Source organism: Silene latifolia, chromosome 1, assembly GCF_048544455.1.
Source record: "Silene latifolia isolate original U9 population chromosome 1, ASM4854445v1, whole genome shotgun sequence".
Lineage (NCBI taxonomy): Eukaryota > Viridiplantae > Streptophyta > Magnoliopsida > Caryophyllales > Caryophyllaceae > Silene > Silene latifolia.
The window spans coordinates 117231801-117250129 of NC_133526.1; the positions used below are offsets into that span (position 1 = coordinate 117231801).

At 37.7% G+C, this 18329-nt stretch overlaps 3 protein-coding genes and 1 long non-coding RNA gene across 5 annotated transcripts; 3 read left to right on the forward strand and 1 right to left on the reverse strand.

Annotated features, from left to right (window-relative positions):
* Positions 1-1256: 1256 nt before the first annotated feature.
* Positions 1257-5577, forward strand: LOC141653871 (uncharacterized). Its single transcript, XM_074461739.1, has 2 exons — positions 1257-2157; positions 2249-5577. The coding sequence occupies exons 1-2, from the start codon at positions 1257-1259 to the stop codon at positions 5575-5577; spliced, it is 4230 nt and encodes a 1409-aa protein (XP_074317840.1).
* A 415-nt stretch (positions 5578-5992) lies between these two features.
* Positions 5993-7138, forward strand: LOC141601341 (replication protein A 70 kDa DNA-binding subunit B-like). Its single transcript, XM_074421636.1, has 5 exons — positions 5993-6248; positions 6324-6426; positions 6509-6633; positions 6723-6801; positions 6873-7138. Exons 1-5 carry the CDS (start codon positions 5996-5998, stop codon positions 7063-7065), a joined length of 753 nt encoding a protein of 250 aa, XP_074277737.1. The 5' UTR covers positions 5993-5995; the 3' UTR covers positions 7066-7138.
* Positions 7139-9873: 2735 nt separating this feature from the next.
* On the forward strand, positions 9874-12501 carry LOC141608608 (rhodanese-like domain-containing protein 4A, chloroplastic). 2 transcript variants are annotated; one of them, XM_074427950.1, is made up of 3 exons: positions 9874-10553; positions 11051-11153; positions 12041-12501. In XM_074427950.1, exons 1-3 carry the CDS (start codon positions 9967-9969, stop codon positions 12182-12184), a joined length of 834 nt encoding a protein of 277 aa, XP_074284051.1. In that variant the 5' UTR covers positions 9874-9966; the 3' UTR covers positions 12185-12501. The 2 variants fall into 2 exon arrangements, with proteins under 2 accessions (XP_074284051.1, XP_074284055.1); XM_074427954.1 differs by lacking the exon at positions 11051-11153.
* Positions 12502-13256: 755 nt separating this feature from the next.
* Positions 13257-17118, reverse strand: LOC141601439 (uncharacterized). The gene is made up of 3 exons (XR_012524357.1): positions 16995-17118; positions 16165-16222; positions 13257-13784 (listed from the first exon to the last, which is right to left on the reverse strand). It is a non-coding gene; the product is annotated as an uncharacterized LOC141601439 (long non-coding RNA).
* Positions 17119-18329: the final 1211 nt, after the last annotated feature.

An 18329-nucleotide genomic window follows, 5' to 3' on the forward strand; every position in this document is an offset into this window, starting at 1 on the left:
TATGCCTACCTAAATTCCTGAACACAATAGATTGACTACGACCTGGTAGCTCCCACAAATTATCTCCTTCAAGCAAACAAGAAATAATATAAAGGGAAGAAGACGGTGTCAAACTGACCTCAGAATGCTACTTCTATAGCGCGAAGTGCCATCCGTTAATAGCGGAAACAATATATCAACATGTATACGTATAATAATAATAAAATTATACTTCCTCCTACTCTAAATAACTCTCCCTATTTTCTTTTTCGTCTATTCATAATACTATACCTATTTCCTTATTTGGCAAACTTTTATGCTTATTTTAATCACCCACCCCACAACAATACACCACATTACTCCTACTTTATCTTATTTTAGTCACCCTAACCCACACAAATAATTATTTTAATCACACAATACCTTCCCTCTCTCTAATCTCCTACCTCACTACAATACGTTACCATATAATACTCTCCTCCCTTAATTCCCGTGACTTCCATGAAAAAGGAGGGTTAGGAGGGAGTACGTTTTATATACTAAACACATATTGTTTACCTATGTATTTAGCTATGCATTTTTTGTGAAAACTAAAACCAAATAATAATTTTATATGTAAATTTTTTTGAATTTTTTTAAAGTTGAAATTTTTGAATTTTTATATTTTCTTTCATGAAAAACTTTTATACCGACTGCTTATTTTGACACACCTACCTAACAAAATATTGTAAAAAAAAAATATAAAAAAAAAACATAAAACAACTGTACTCTATATACAAAAATATTTACTTTTTGGTTTTTCGTAGAATACTTTTAATTTCTTACAATCTAATTTATGCTACATAGTTTTTCGATAACTTTTCAAAATGTTATTTTGTATTTTTAAAAAAAAAATCATTAACGTTTTCATTTTTATAGTATAGTATGCTAAATTGAATTTCTCGTGAGATTTTGATAACTGAGTTTAATTTCACTTATTATGAAAGTTATGAAACCTAATAAATAAATATGAAAGTTATGAGGTTGCATTTTATGATTGCACAATCTTATGGAGGTCTACCAACACTTTCCTGTAATTGCAAATATCCTAAAATATATATAGAAAAATTAAAAATTATTATTATCTTTGTAGTCATTTCTTGTCTCTAATAATCCAACGTTACTGCTATAACCAACATAAAAATTTCTTCTAATTTTTTTTTCGACTATCGCAGGCGCTACAAAGACTTCTAGATATACGTTTTTTAGTAGGAGGAATATCATATACGTCATATAGAATGTCCACTTCGCACAGTAATAGTGGCCTTGCAAAGAGGCCATCCCAAAAACCTTATGTTCTTCCCATACCGTCAACATGTCATCACTGCGGAGCCAAACTTCTGAAGAATGAGACCGTTAATTTTTGTTGCAATCAAGGGGATATTCGTCTTGCAAGTGTATCAACACCAAATACTCTTAGACAACTTTTCCTATCGAATAACGAGTATGGAAAAAATTTTAGAAAATACATCATGTTTTATAACAGCTCGTTCGCTTTTACATCATTTGGAGTTAAGAAAGACACTGAACTTGCACGTAGAAATCAGGGTATTTACACGTTTAGAGTTCAAGGACAAGTTTACCATTACATTAATGATGTACTGCCGACGGAGGTTCGCCCAAGATACATACAACTATACTTCTATGACACTGATCTTCAATTAGCACATCGCCTGCAAGACTATCCAGATCTACATCATTATGTCATGTCTACGTTGATGCATATTATGGAAGGAAATCCATATGCACATTTTTTTCGATCCTTGAGAGAACTTAACATCCAAGAAGAAAATCGTATAGTTATCCGATCAGATCCATCGCATGATCAACGTACCCATAACGCCCCAACTGCGTCGCAGATTGCTGCTGTTTGGGTAGAGGAGGACACCTCATCTGCACCACTTACACATGATATAGTTGTCTATGCATGTGGAGGCGGAAGTCGTCGCATACTACATTACTATGGGTGCTACGATCCCCTACAATATCCTGTCCTTTTCCCTTACGGTGAGACGGGATGGCATCGGAGTATTTACAGATACCAAATAGGTCGTAGAATGCGCCAACAGTGTCCGACCTTTCCTATTAATGAAGTACTTGTGCAGTCTACTGATGACTTGCTTGAGGCTGAAGAACAAGGTCAGCTACTGTTTCTTGTTCTAATACTTCATTCAGCTACCCTTATATTTGTAGTTCTCCTATTTTTTAAAATAAATATTCTCTTTTTCAGTTGCACGTTCAGCTGATTCAGATAAAAAAGTTTCTTGTAGAGAGTACTACTGCTACCGTCTTCAAATTCGAATTAGTGATACATCAATACTACTTCGAAGCGGTCGTATACTTCAACAATATGTTGTTGACATGTATATTAAGCTTGAAACGACACGCCTTGATTTCATTAGATTCAATCAAAAGATTATTCGAGCTGAACTTTATCAAGGTATAATCGACAGCTACAATTCTGGCGAGATTCACGCTGCAAACATTGGCCATCGGTTTATCCTTCCTGCTAGCTTTATTGGTTGTGATCGAGATATGCGCCGCCGCTATTTAAACGCTATGTGTTTGGTCCAGCGGTATGGAAAGCCAGACATTTTTCTAACTATCACGTGTAATCCCAGATGGCCTGAGATTGAGCGTGAGCTTCTTCCCCATGAAGAAGCGCAAAATAGACCTGATCTTGTGACACGAGTTTTTAGAGCTAAACTTATAGAATTAAAAAAATGTATAGTCGAACGAAAACTATTTGGAAATGTTGCTGGTTACGTTTACGTTGTGGAGTTTCAAAAAAGAGGACTACCTCATGCACATTTCCTTATAATTTTGGATTCAGCAAGCAAGATTAGATCACCGGAGCATTATGATTTGCACGTATGTGCTGAGATACCTGATGAATCTACCAATCCACACCTCTACACGGCCGTTGTTAAACATATGATGCATGGTCCTTGCGGCATAGATTTTCCTTCTAATCCTTGCATGAGAAACAGGCAATGCAAGAATCACTATCCTCGTGACTTCTGTGACTTTACCATGAATGGTCGAAATTCATATCCAATATACCGACGTCGAGAAGATGGACTGTATTGTTACGTTCGTGAATCATGGCTTGACAACAGATGGGTTGTCCCTTACAATCCTTTTCTTTTAGCCAGATTTGATTGCCACTTAAATGTTGAGGTTTGCTCAACGATAAAGGCAGTTAAGTATTTGTATAAATACGTCTACAAAGGTCATGATCGAATTTCTATTGCTTTGACGGACACAAATAATGTAGAAGTAATTGACGAGATTAGTTCTTATCAAGCAGCTAGATGGATTTCACCACCGGAAGCCGCTTGGAGAATCTTCAGATTTAGTTTAAATGAAGTTCACCCTAATGTTGTTACTCTCCAAGTACATCTTCCCAATATGCAAACTGTTGTTTTTCGACCTTTTGAGCAAGTCGAAAATGTCATAGATGATGAATACAGAACAACGACAATGCTTACATCATTTTTCCATCGTAACACATATGATATATATGCTCGGACATTGACATACCAACAGTTTCCTGAGCATTACGTGTGGCATGGAGAAAAGGGTTCCAAGTACTGGAGTCCGCGTCAGAAAGGCTTTGCAATTGGGAGATTGGTGTACACAAATCCTTCCGAAGGTGAGCGCTACTATTTACGCCTTCTACTAACGAATGTGAAAGGTCCGCAGTCATTTAGTGATTTGTTGAGCATAAATGGTGCTCTCTGTTCTTCGTTTCGCGACGCTGCGTATAGACGTGGACTTCTTGAGGCCGATAATTCAATTGAGCAGTGCTTAGAAGAAGCTTGTCAATATCAACTGCCATTCGTCTTACGAAGGCTTTTTGCAACACTATTGATCTACTGCCAGCCAAAAAGTCCACGTTTGTTGTGGGAGAAATTTTTTCCGTACTTATCTGAAGACTTTGCTCATGCATTCCCGACAAAAAAAAGTAAGGTTTTTAACTTGACACTCAGGAATGTTTGCACAGTTATTGAGTCCATGGGTAAAAGTTTTTCGCAATTCGACTTCGGTGGTCTTAGGTTGGACGAAGAGTCATCCAATCAATGCAGAATGAAAGCAATTGAAGAAGAAATGAACATTCCTATAACGTCAGAAGAAATTGAATCTGTTAATTTGTTAAATTCCGAACAAAAGTACGCTTACTCGCTAATTTACGACAGGGTTGTGCGTAATAAATGTGGTGCTTTCTTTCTAGATGGTCCAGGTGGTACTGGTAAAACTTTCTTATATTCGGCTCTGCTTGCAAATCTTCGTAGTCGTGGCATTATTGCTCTTGCCGTTGCTAGCTCAGGAATCGCTGCCTCGAACATTTCCGGTGGAAAGACTGCAAACTCGAGATTTAAAATTCCTTTAGATCTTGATGAAAATCAAAGCTGCCAAATCTCAAAGCAGAGTGCACTAGGAGAGCTAATCCGAGCGTGTAAATTGATCGTATGGGACGAAGCATCAATGGCGAAGAAACTTGCAATTGAGCATTTTGAAAGAACTTTACGTGACGTTTGTTCAACTGTTAAAGCATTTGGTGGGAAGGTAGTTGTATTTGGTGGTGATTTTAGGCAGGTACTTCCGGTTATACCTAAGAGCACTCTCCAGGAGGCAGTGAGTGCAAGCTTTGTTACATCTTCTCTATGGCAAACTCTCACAAAACTTCATTTAACAGTTAATATGAGAGCGATTCACGACCCTGTTTTCAGTAACTTCGTTTTGCAAGTTGGTGAAGGTAGACCACCTTATGAGAACGGAAAAGATATACGTTTACCACGAACCATTGTCGTATCTGAATCTCAGAGTTGCTCACTTCTTGATACACTTATTCAATCTATCTACCCTGATATTGGCCTTACCACTTTAGATCCTATACTCACTACGAAGCGAGCGATCTTAACACCGAAAAATGAAGACACCGAGATTATTAATTCCATTTTAGTAACGAAGCAACCTGGCCGAGCATTTGAGTACAAGAGCTTCGATGAAGCTGCTGATATAACTGCTGAACAATATCCGATAGAATTTTTAAACACTCTTTCCCCAAGCGGTCTTCCACCACATCAATTAGTATTGAAAAAAAATAGTCCGATTATTCTTCTTAGAAATTTAGATCCAACTTCCGGACTTTGTAACGGTACAAGATTAATCTGCAAAGCTTTCTCAAGAAATGTCATCGACGCAGAAATAGCTATCGGCCATCATAAAGGTGAAAGAGTATTTATACCTAGAATTCCGCTACAGCCATCACCCAGTGATAAGTTTCCTTTTAACTTTCGGAGAAAACAATTTCCTATTAGGCTGAGTTTTACGATGACAATTAACAAGGCGCAAGGTCAAACTCTTGATAAAGTGGGCATTTACTTACCAAGATCTGTCTTTTCACATGGACAACTATACGTCGCGCTTTCGCGTGCTAGGAAAAGTGCTGATGTAACAGTTGCTATAATACCACGTGACAACTCCGACAACAGCTGGCGAACAACAAAAAACGTGGTTTGTTATGAAGTTTTACATAGAGCTAATATAATATAGAGTTTTTCATTTGTTTTATGTATTGTAAATACTATTTTGATAGTATGACAATCTTATGCAAGATAAACAGTTCCTTTTCCATTCGCTATTTATGTTTATCTTTTAAGGCTTCACACGATATTCGGTTGCATACATTTGCAAATGACATCTTTATTTCTGTAGTTTGTTATGGCTCCAACAAAGATACCGTTGGCTGATGTCACTGACGCAGATGGCAACTTTACCATTTCTGCTACGCTAGATTCAATTATGCCCCCTAAACTTGCACGCAATGGAACAACTCGGTTACAGAAGCTTCTTTTCACAGACGGCGCTGTACATAATAAACTTTTATATTTTCCCTTTATGATAAAAAAAAAAATAAACTATACAATAACATTCCTATTTTGACGTAATTTTTAATTTACAGGGTGTTGAAATGTCTGCCACTTTATTTGATCAAGATATTGAACTTTTTTCTGGAAAATTTCACGAAGGAAAGGACTACGAGATAACTAATGCCACAATTAATCCTATTCCTGCAAATATTCAAAGAGGCAGTCAACATTTCCAAATGATCATAAAATCTCGCACCCATGTTGTTCAAACTTCTGCGCCGGATGAAAGTCATAATACCGTTTTTGTTCCAGTTAATTCCTGTACAGACTACGTAGGCCACGTGGGAAGAATAGGTAATTTAAATGCAGTTTTATGAATTCCCTCCTTTAGCCAAAGCTGCAACAGTTAATTAATATTTGCACCTGCAGACATCATTGCTGTTGTCTTAGCAATGTACGCAGAAAGAAAAGTGCGATCGATGAAACAAGAGGCTGAGTTTGATGTTCGTGATCTAATCATTACTGATCAACAGTATGAATTTTTTTTTTATCCCTAAATATACGTCTTTGTGTATTGATCTAATTTCACACTAACGTTTTTTAACATGCCACAGTATGAGACCAGTACCGTTAACAGTTTGGCATGAACCCCTCTTAAACGAAGTTGCGGTGTTTGAACCGGTTGTCAATTCAATGCCAGTTGTTCATATCACCAGAGTTAGGGCAGACAAATTTGGTGGTAGATTTTCTATTTAAATTTTTTCTGGACACATATCTTTCTGTACGTATTTCTAAAAATAAAAAAAATGTCCTTGTGGTCGACTGCAGAAGGAAGTTGGAATACCTCACCATACTCCAGTATCAGTCTCAACAGCATACTTCCAGAAGCGGATGCAATGCGTGTTTGGTAGGTACAAGTACTTCTTTAGGCCATAACCGTTTATTAGCATATAATTTCCAATTCTCTTTCTCATATAGGGTTCATGAAAACATATCTGCGCTCGAGTTGGTCAGAGCAGGTCTACGGCAGAATACAGGAGAAAGCTCTGGAAAAAAAATTGGAGAAAGCTCCGGAAAAAAAATTGTGTCTGACAAAGGGCAAGAAGTGCGTATTGCTATTAGTTCCCTTATGGATATGGAAGTAAGCCTTTATATATTACTAAAACTATAGGATATCTCCTATTCCGCTTATCTACTAATATTACATAAAAATTTCCTTTTTGCCCCCTCAGGAAGGCACTACTGCCTGGATCGAAGGGAAAGTACAAAAAATCACTAATCCCGATAGTTTGCTTTACACCTCATGTAATGTCTGCAATAAAAAAACTACAGTTCCATTAGGGACACGGTTTTCCTGTAGTGCATCAACAACACCACATATGGCAACATCGGTTCCAAGGTGAGCTGCAAGCATTTTTTGTACAAATGCGCTTCAGGTTGCTGCCCTTAATCAGTTTAGGGCTAAACTGATTTGTTGTTTTCCAGATGCATACTACATGTAGTTTTTGAAGATGAGAGTGGAACTACAAACATTACTCTATTTGACCTTCTTGCCGAAAAACTTCTACAGACAACTACCGACAAACTCATTAAAGTTGTTCCAGAGGTTTGTTTTTTAACCTTTGCGAATATTAACCTGCTACTTCAAATGCAAAGACGAAAAAGCGATAACAAAATAGATATTTCTTTTCATGACTGCAGCAGCGAAGAGCCCTTATTGACGAGTTAATGCTAATGATACGTGGCGAGGTATTTGCTATAAAGATGGTAGCATACATGCTTGGCGATACCACTAAACAGATTCGTTGGCGTGCGCAAAAGCTTAATAAGAAAAGCAAGTAGTTGTTGTATGAGAGAATGTTGTTAAAAGGCTAGGAATGTATAAAAGCGATGTACATAAGACAACCGCCCACACTATCTGTGTAAAATATGTAATAAAGCACATGTGTGAGTTTTTCAAATGTGCAAGTAGGTAGTTGTTTGCGGTTGTTTATGTAGATAAGCAACGTTTACTGGTACGTGTATCATAGGAGTGCTTCTACGTGTTTGTTAACTTAAAAATCATATGTTGTATGATGCTTAAAGTAGAGTGTACTATAGCTTATGTTGTGTTAATATGAGTACAACTTTGTTCATTGTACATAAGTCTGTTTATTTGTCGCCTTTTTCTCCATAAATACATATACAATCAAACAACTAACATATTTTTCTTATCAGGATCGATGGAAACACCTAACAAAACTTTGGAAACCAATTTGAAAATTATACTTAATGACATGCTTAAACAAGTCAATCTACCACCGGCAGAATTTGGAATCCACGCTGTTACAAACGATGAACTTAGAGCAGATGTCAAGATTAGAGATGTTGGCAACCCTCCAAATACAGTCACGTTTATTGGAACCCCTTCAAGACTTATTGGCCCGTCACAACAGAATTGCGCACGTCAAGCAATTACTTTTCTACGTGATATCTATAAATTTGAGGTTCTTGATTATAACTACTATGCCCTACAGGAACTGCAACATAAGTTCAATTTACTTGAGCAGGACTTTAATAACCTCATGGACTTTTAGCTAAGTAGAACCACAAAAGTCCTAATGGTTGTGGATGATGCGTTGGTAACCTGTTTGTTTGTGAAGTACCTCTTATGTACAGAAAGCCGCTGGCGCTTTGGTGTATATGTAATAAATAAGTTGTGGCTTGGTCGTTTGCGCCGTACCTCTCGCGTACATACCAACTCCACAATTTCCCTGTTTATGCTAGCATGTACTTTTACAATGTAAGAGTGAAAAAGTATGTGTTTTTTTAAAATATATATAATAGTGACAGGTTACGTGTACTTGTTAAAAAAAACATATATATATATAAATAAGATAGTTTACATGAGTGAATGATTCAATATTTTTTTCTTATTGATGTCTTGTCTCTATTTTTTTCAACTTATAAAGTATGAATACCTAACGACCTTAACAATTGAGAAATAAACTACCTACTAATATTAGACAACTTTCGAAAACTACACAACACACAATAGAGGAAAACAGTTCTTCTAAGTTAAAATTTGTAACAATCGAAATTTTTATTTATGGTAAAAATTATTAGATACAGAGTTACCAATTTCTTTTTTCTCTTACAACTTTTTTTAATTACTCAACTAAGGTCCAACTTTCCCTACATTTCTACCAATATATTCTATTTGTATTCACATATTATTTCTTATCAATATTATATTAAAATATTATTTCGTGGTACTGCATATTGTTTTTTACCTTTCATATCTTTACATTGCTGATATACTTGTTGTATATGTAGCTAGGAAATAATGCAGTTGAAATCAACGGCGGATAAAACACGTAGTTCAAATGTTGGATGTCGCTCTATCATAGTTCCTGCAACCTTTATCGGAACTGATCGAGATATGAGATATCGCTATCTTAACGCAAGGTGTTTGGCCCATCGATATGAGAAGAGCTTCGTTTTCCCAGCAACTACATATAATTCCCAATGGTCCGAGGTTGAACATGATGCAATTCCAAACAATGAAGTACATGATACATCCGTTGAGTTTGCTGTCAATGTGGTGAAAGATGATTAACTTAAAATATACAGCTACTATCTTATATAAAAATATACTTAGTCTATGGTAAGATAACATTACCTACAACCAATTTGTGTTTACTAGCTCGTAGAAAGACCTATCCGCAATAAATCAACGAATTAGTTTCGTTTGTAATATATGTACGTGTTTTCTTGTACAAATACCGTCTAAATATTGTACAAATACTGTTAAATAATATGTTCTTTCACTACTACAGAAATCGTTTCCATTTATTATCGTCGATAAGAGTTGGATGCCGCGTGCGTAGCACGCGGCTTTCCAACTAGTCTGGTAAAGCCTTATTTGACCATCCGCATAATGAAGGGGTCCGGCAGCTGGGCTTAAGACTTTAATCGGTGGCTTGATTCCCATAAAAGTATGCGCATTTGCAAAGGGGATATAGTTGGACGTTAATCAGTGGTCTTCCCTGCTCCATTCTACAACTGCCATCTCTCTCTCTCTCTCTCTCCAATGGCGTCTCTTTCTCTCTGCCTCTCCTCTTCTTCACCTCTTCTAAAACCCAACAAAGCTCTTGAAAATCCGCTTCAAATCCCACTTTCTACATCTTCAAATCAAATTTCATCCAATGTAACCGCTTTAAAATCCCACCTTTCTTTCCCAATTTTAATGGGATTTCTGTCTTGTTCATCAAGTTTACCCTCTTTAGCAGCTGAAATTGAAGACCCATCTTCACAAAAAATAAACCTTGAAACAACTTTGGTTACAATTGATGAGTTTTTCAACAAGTATCCTTATTTTGTAGCTGGGGTTACTTTCATTTGGTTAATTGGTCTTCCCTTATTGCAAGAATACCTTAATAAGTACAAGTTCATATCTGCACTTGATGCTTTTAAGAAGTTAAGGGATGATTCAAGTGCTCAACTTTTGGACATTAGAGATGATAAGAGTGTGGGTTTTCTTGCTTCTCCTAATTTGAAGATTTTTAACAAGCGCGTGCTTCAGCTCCCTTTTAATGAATCTGATCAAGCTGGATTTCTTAACAAAGTTGAGTCTAATTTTGTGGACCCTCAGAACACTGTTGTTTGCATTTTGGATAAGTGAGTCTTCCTCTATTTGATTCCGTATCTAAATACTCCATCCATCCGTCCCAATCATTTGTTTGCTTTTTATGTGTGTAATGTCCATGGATTAAATTATAGTTCATGTGAGGTGGTACAGTTGAAATCTGCTTATGAAAAAATCTGCTTATTGTCTCATAAGGGAGAATTGATGGTGTCCAAGCATCTAACATGGAGAGAAATTAGTGCCGTTCTATGTAGTCCAGTCAAATTGGTGTCTCATATGTAACCGATTCATGTGGGAGGGCGCTGTCTTCTGGTTCTATCATGCTTGAAGGCAGTGTGATGAAGGAAGTCCTTCAATTTCTTTTACATCTTTTCACATTTTTTTTCTATCAGTTTGCTTTGTATCTTCCAATTTCCTCTCATGTAAATAATCAATGGAAACTATGGGAGTATTATTTTCTTTTCTCAGGTAAGCTTTCTTCTAATATTTGTGACCATTGCTTAAAAATGTGTCTCTGTCTGTAAGGTAGTTTCGATGGTAATTCAATGAAAGTGGCCGAATTATTGTTCAAAAATGGATTTAAAGAGGCTTATGCAATCAAGGGTGGTGTCAGAGGCAAAAAGGGTTGGCAGGTTTTTTTTCTTTCTAACTTCTTATCTAATAGAGTAATTTAATAATTACACCTTTTTATAAACCACTTTTCTAAAATTACTCCCTTATGAAAACTTTTTAATAATTTACTCACATAAAATGTTCTCAGGTCAAAAATTGCACCCAAATGGACTTTCCGGTGACTTATTCCGTCACTTTTCAAATTTTCAGTTTTAGCGCCTAAATTTATGACCAAAATACCCATATATACCCTTTTACATCTCCTCGGCAGACCTCCAACATCCGCCGCCCTCATCGCTCGATCCGACCACAACCAACAGCCAGCCAACCTACCACATCTCACTGCCATGCCGCCGCCGCCGTCCCCTGACCACCACCTGCTCTTTAACAAATCCAATACCCAACAAACCCTTTCCCCATCTCCCTGCCTCCATCTCCATCTACCTTCATCAACAACCCAAACCCGACCAACATACCCTCTGCCTCACCTCCGACAACCACCTCTCACACCCGGACCCACAACCCCATCCCCATTGACAACCACCCTTCCACCTCAGAAGCTAACGATATTACCCCAATTACCCAGAAATTTGGGACGATGAAGAGCCTTGTTGCTGCGTTTTTGAGAGCTCTGTTTGAAGAAAATAAAAGAAGAAAGGAAAAGGCAGGGGCAAAACGGTCATAAAATATGACTTTTCACCGGAAAGTCCATTTGGGTGCAATTTTTAACCTGAGAACATTTTATGGGAGTAAATTATTAAAAAGTTTTCATAAGGGAGTAATTTTAGAAAAGTGCTTTATAAAAGGGTGTAATTATTAAATTACTCTATCTAATATAATGTTTAGGAGCTGATTTGTTATTTTCTCAGATTATTAACCGACTTCCTTGGGTTTTCTCAATTTGCAGGAAATTCAGGAAGAATTCCTTCCACCGGCCGTGCACGTTTTCCGAAGGAAGAAAGCTCAAAAGTCACCGCAACATAAAGAGAATGGTGCTGCGAGTCAGCCAAATACGGAGCAAGTCTCTGCTGCGGGTTCTGATATACTATGAACTGAAGGCATTTTCTTTTATCTTTTGCCTTTGCCTTTGCTACATACATTTATACATGTGGTGAGAAAAACATTAATTCAGTGGCTTTAGGGGGGCTGCGAAATGGAGGGGTAGTTTTAGTTTACTTGGCCTTTTTGTGTCGAAATACAAGGATTACAAAGAGGAACGCGATACCGTAATGTTGTTTTCCATTGTCGAAATACAAGGATTAGCCTCTATCAAGAGTTTGGTGGAAATTTAATAGACATACAGTACTGTATTACTTGTAAAATTAACAAGTTTTGAAATAATTGTCAGGGCTTCCATTTTCGGCAGTATCATACATGTTTGAGTCAGAGCACAAAGGGTGGTACTCCCAACTACTTCCCATTTTTATCATTGTTAGATATGGAGTGTAGATAGACCTGTCAAAACTCGACCCGACCCGTAAACCCGACCCGACCCGACCCGTTTTCTTAGGGTTACAAACCCGGTTTTCTCGACCCGCGACCCGTTTGACCAGAACCCGAAATGACCCGTTATTTTAGGGTCGAGACCCGACCCGAACGGGTCGACCCGTTGGGTCAAGGGAAAATCATGAATTTTATTAAAAATATTATTATTTATATATTATATTTGAAAATATAGTTAAAAAATTATTTTTTTATTACTTAAAATTAAAAATTCAACTAAAAAGTCAATTTTATATAACTTTTATAATATTTAATAATAAAATAATTATTAAAAAAACTTTATTTTAATAATTATATCAATATAGTTATTGTATATGATGAATATGACTAAAATAATAATTTAAAATATATTTAATTTTTAAAAAAAATATTTTTTTAATTAAAAAAGTCGTTTAAAAAAGGCGTTAAAAATTATTTCTTGACCCGTATTCTTACCCTAACCCGACCCGTGACCCGTATGTCCCGACCCGTATCTGACCCGACCCGTATTTGACCCAACCCGTATTCTGACCCGACCCGTATGACCCGACCCGGGACCCGACCCGCCCGACCCGTTTGACAGGTCTAACTGTGTACATGATTGGAAGCATTGTATAAAGTTACTGAAACCATCACTGGTATAAGTTTAAATCTTCGTCGTGTCATATTGCAAGTGTCGCTCATCTGATTGAAAGTCATAGACTAAGCAAAAAATAGAACACCATCTGCGCACTGGACATGTTTTTAGGTTTTTTTTCTCCAGCGCAAAAATGAAAATGATCTAACACAACCCGGCTAAAGACTAAACAGCATCAGGGAAAACAAATGTCTGAGAACATCCACATATGCTATCATTCTCATCAACGGCATGATCTTTCATCGCCAAAGTCTCGAGTATTTCATCTCTCTTGTTTGTTTTCATGCTCACCTGCCCTTGCTTCATCTTCCTGTTCCTGTTGTTACGAGTACCTTTGCTCCTCTCCACGTTTCGTAGACTACACTCGTTCCTCCTTTTTAGTCGAGTTAGTAAACTGCAGCATTCTCCTTGGGAAAAGTAGTTCGTGAGTCTATGAACATTGATGCTTATCACGATCATTAAAGGTGTCAACAATGTTTTACTATAATAGCTGAGATGAATGCTTTGAGGACAATCAATCCAATCTTCGAATCTGTTTCATGTCAAAGAAAACTCGAAATCATCACAGCATCATGGGAGATCAATCTTAAATTCTCAGTCAATAATTTACGTATTCTTTTTTGGAATGTTCAATCAATATTTTGCTTTTCCTATTTTGGTATGTTCTTAGTACATTGAGTCTTTGATCAATCTTAAATTCTCAGTCATGAATTAAAAATTTGGGTAAAAGGTGATTAATGTCAATATGAAAAAAAAAATTGGGGAAAAATTATCGTTCATAAAAAAAAAATTGGGTAAAATTCAACCTGAAAACTTCATATTTCACATCATAAATGACGAAAAAGGTGATTAATATCATGAATTAACAAAACATGGAATTAATTGACAAATTTGAAGGGAATAGCGTGGATTTAAACGAAACCAAATTGGGAAAAATTAAGGACAATGAGAAAACCACTCAAGTTGTTTAATTAACAAGAATTAAGAGAATAAGATGGGGTAGAAAATTTAAGTCCAAACAATAACATCAACAATGGAGCCTTGGAAAAATTTTAAAATTAATTTGGGTACTTTTTGTTACGAGAAATGATGAAGAGGATGTAAAAATAAGGTAATAACACAATTTTTTTTTTTTTTGAGAAATTCACAGCCCATAACTGGCACTCGGTCAAGTGCCGAGTCCACTCGGTCGAGTGCTGAGTCCACTCGGTCGAGTGCCACTCCACTCGGTCGAGTGCCACTCCCTTCCAGAAACTTGAAAGTTTCTGGAAATTGGTCCACTCGGTCGAGTGGTAGGGTTCACTCGGTCGAGTGACTGGTACTCGGTCGAGTACTAGCTCACACTCGGCTGGGTACCTCTCTTTGGTTTGCAATTTCCGACTAAGAATTACTATGTTTATACTAGCGGTTATTTTACTAACAATTACTACTAATCACATCCTACTATGGCATTAGCGAAATTCAGACATATATATGGTATGGAAAATGCGAAAGAACGGGGCTGGTACCCCTCACACACCAACCGTAACAACCATTCTCAAAACATGACACGCGTATCATTACTTTCATCCAACTAAAACACGTTACCACATATCATATGAACAATTATATTATGCAAGGATCCTATCCACTATGCAATTTACGGCTTCAAACTCATCATATTCAAAAACGCAATGCTTATACAAATAAATGCATTTCATGTGAAAAATTCCTCTACTTGTATCACATATATCTCACTCAAGTAAACATTTCAAAACCATTATTTCAACTATAATATGTTATCATTTACCACACAACTTCTATATCATACAAGATGCTTAACAAAACTATAACACAAGTACAATTCATTCAACATTTAAATTTACGTTTCCCGACTCGTAACCACCCAAGTAGTGACCAACCGAAACAATAGGATCTAGTTTTGAAATGAGGGATCCTTCTCACCCAAAACCGACCTCCCATTGTACTCATGTCGGGTTCATTTTATTAGACACATCTATGTTCATTTTGGTTCATTGGTTTAGGTTCCAAAATTGTCGCTCTGATACCACTTTGTAACACCCCAATTATCCGGCCAAGATAATTGGAGCGTTACTATCTCGGTTTCCCGATGCAGTGAAATCGGAATTACAATTAAGAAACTTTATTAAATAAATAACAAGTTTAGTTATTACAACTGTAAACTATTAAAATGAAATACAACTAGTCTATGAGTCTATGACTATGCCATCTACCTAGTGACTATGTACTCGACTCCAAAGTTCGTAGCGCGGTTCGAATCCCGATCACGTCAACAAACAAACCTGTACTTAACCTATTCCCCATATGACCAAAGAATATCATATGGATCGACACAGGCCACCCAAAGATAGGTGACAATTACACAGACACACAAACGTCAGTAATGATAAAAGAAAGTGTGACACGACTCAAGTGCGTGAGTCAACAATATGACCATGATATGAATGACACACAATTATCCAACCGTCACGATGGTACCGGGACACGCCTAGGCGTACCCACAACCATTGGTGTCAGGAACACGTCCACGACACCATACTTACATAAGGTACTCCGAACACGTCGGTGGTACCGGGCCCAAGAGGGACTCGGGTCCCCTGCCAGACGTCGTGCCTCACCCGCACGCGTCCCTCCAAGACTCAAGTCATTAATGTGCACATCCCTCTTGGAGCGGGAAAACTCCAAGAGACAACTCAAGCGGAAGACGGTCTCCTAACCGCCTTCCGTCGCCACAACAACAAACAACCAATCACGCCCTCCAACATATAAAATAACACAACTATGCAAGATACCGTATCATATGCCAATTACAGATTCATCCAACGCAATTAAATGACAAACGACTCATTTAACAATTAAACACATTATCGAACTGAGTAGGATAAACCTACCTTTTAGCAAATCTCCATAAGCAATCCGAATAAAATAATCTTCCACAAAAACTGTCACCTATAATTAATTAAGTATATTTTAATTACTAACTAATTTAATTAAATTAAATACGAATCAATTAATTAAACAAAACCCGTTTCAAAACTACCCAAAACCCGTCAAAAGACTCGTTCCATACTACCGACCACCGTACCCCACCGTGTACCACCTCACCCTAGCCACCACAACCACCCTATTCCCGGCCTGCCCAACCACCATCACCACCACCAATCATCGTACCAACCACCACCACACAACCGTAACTATAACACCCACACATACCCGACACAACCCGCACCCCGTACCCCGCACCCCACACACAAAACACCACCAAGACCGCCACCACTGTGGCCACCACCACCGTGGTATCCCCTGACCACAGTGGTTCCAACCACCAGCCTACAACCCCGATAACACCCACCATAACAACCGACATCCACCACAACAACAACAACAAACACAAGCCACAGAGTCAACCCGTATGGCCCCTTAAACCCACTATTTTCGACCAACTACGACCATCCATTCCGCCACCCATGACCACCACTACAACCCCCACTCATACCTCGACAAAACCCACGCAAGGTCAGCCCAAGACAGTCACAAAAGGTGGGTCAAAAATTCGTCTTAAGACCGTCGCACAAAACAGCTATAAACATGTATATTAACTCGGTCAAACCCTTAATTTGGGTGGTCAACGGGGTCAATGGGTGGTCAACGGCGGTCTATGGCGGGTCAAGGTTGAGGCGGGTTAAATAAAATAATATAAAAACTAGTGAGACGGTCTTACCTTACGAACTCGAGGCGGAGGGACAAAATCTTCATCTTCATTTTCTCCCTTTTCTCTGTTCTTTCTCTCTAGGATTTTGGTGGATATTGTGAGATTGTGTTTGGATAGGGTTGATGGGTGGATAAGGGTATATAAGGTGAGGTGGGGGTATATAAGGTGGGTATAGTATACGTATATTATGGGTTTCCCCGCTTCGTGTAACCAAAAAGAAAAATTCTTATCATTACCATCTCATAATAATTATTATTATTATTTTATTATTCTGTCTCATACATAATTCTTATAAATGCGATATAATATTATTATATAATTATAAAATACGGAGTATTACAATCTTCCCCCCTTAAAAAGAATTTTGTCCCCTAAGTTCACCTCACTCTCTCCTTCCCCAAATCTCATGCATTCTCTCGCACCTTACACGTCTATCACCCGTATACGCTCTTTCTAAACATCACATTCATCCAAAGTTCTTCACTCAATTCTCACTAATTCCTCACGTTCTGTACTTTCTCTTTCCTGAATTCCCGAATTATTACATCTACTCTCCCTAAAAGAGAACTTCGTCTCGAAGTTCGACTATCAATCCTCAAACTACGGTCTCAAACGCTCGTTACTAAATTCCACAAATGACTATGTTTTAGGTTCAACACACTCTCTTACCTATTGCAAATCCATTATCAAATCTCGTATCGTGTTATGCCATTGCTATAATCCCAATCTAGAAACCTCTCTAGAAGTCTCTCTACGGGTACCCCTACGAGCCTCTCAAAGGTCAAGCACCAGGTCAAACCCATGGTTCCAATCTATAATTCCATAAATAATTCCCAATTCCTATTGGTTATATACATATGTACGTATCTATCACGGGGTCTAGTTCAATTATTATTACATATCTATATCATGTCAAATCCCATACCTTCACAGGTATGCACAACAATCACGGATACGCGGACTCTAGAAAACAATCAATTAATGCAAAAATTACTCGTAATGTGACTCAACCATGTTCGACATTCCCATTTTTGGACCACGCATATACCGCGTCAAATCCACCACGTGATCTCACACGTGTCTCCATATCCGTTCCCATCCATTATCAACACTGTTCCGGGTGTAATTCCAGAGCAAGTATCTTTACCACCCGTGGCTTGTAGAATAATGTCTTTGGTTGGATTCTTCTTATCCTTATCGTTCCTCTCGGCTTTTCCTGCAACAATGAACGAACTGAGGGCTTGGCTTTGTGCCAAGCGTACTCACTCCGACGCTCAAGTCAGCAAACTCAAAGGATTAAGTTGTGTTACTTGGCTAGGTATGTATTGTAGAGAGATAAGGGAG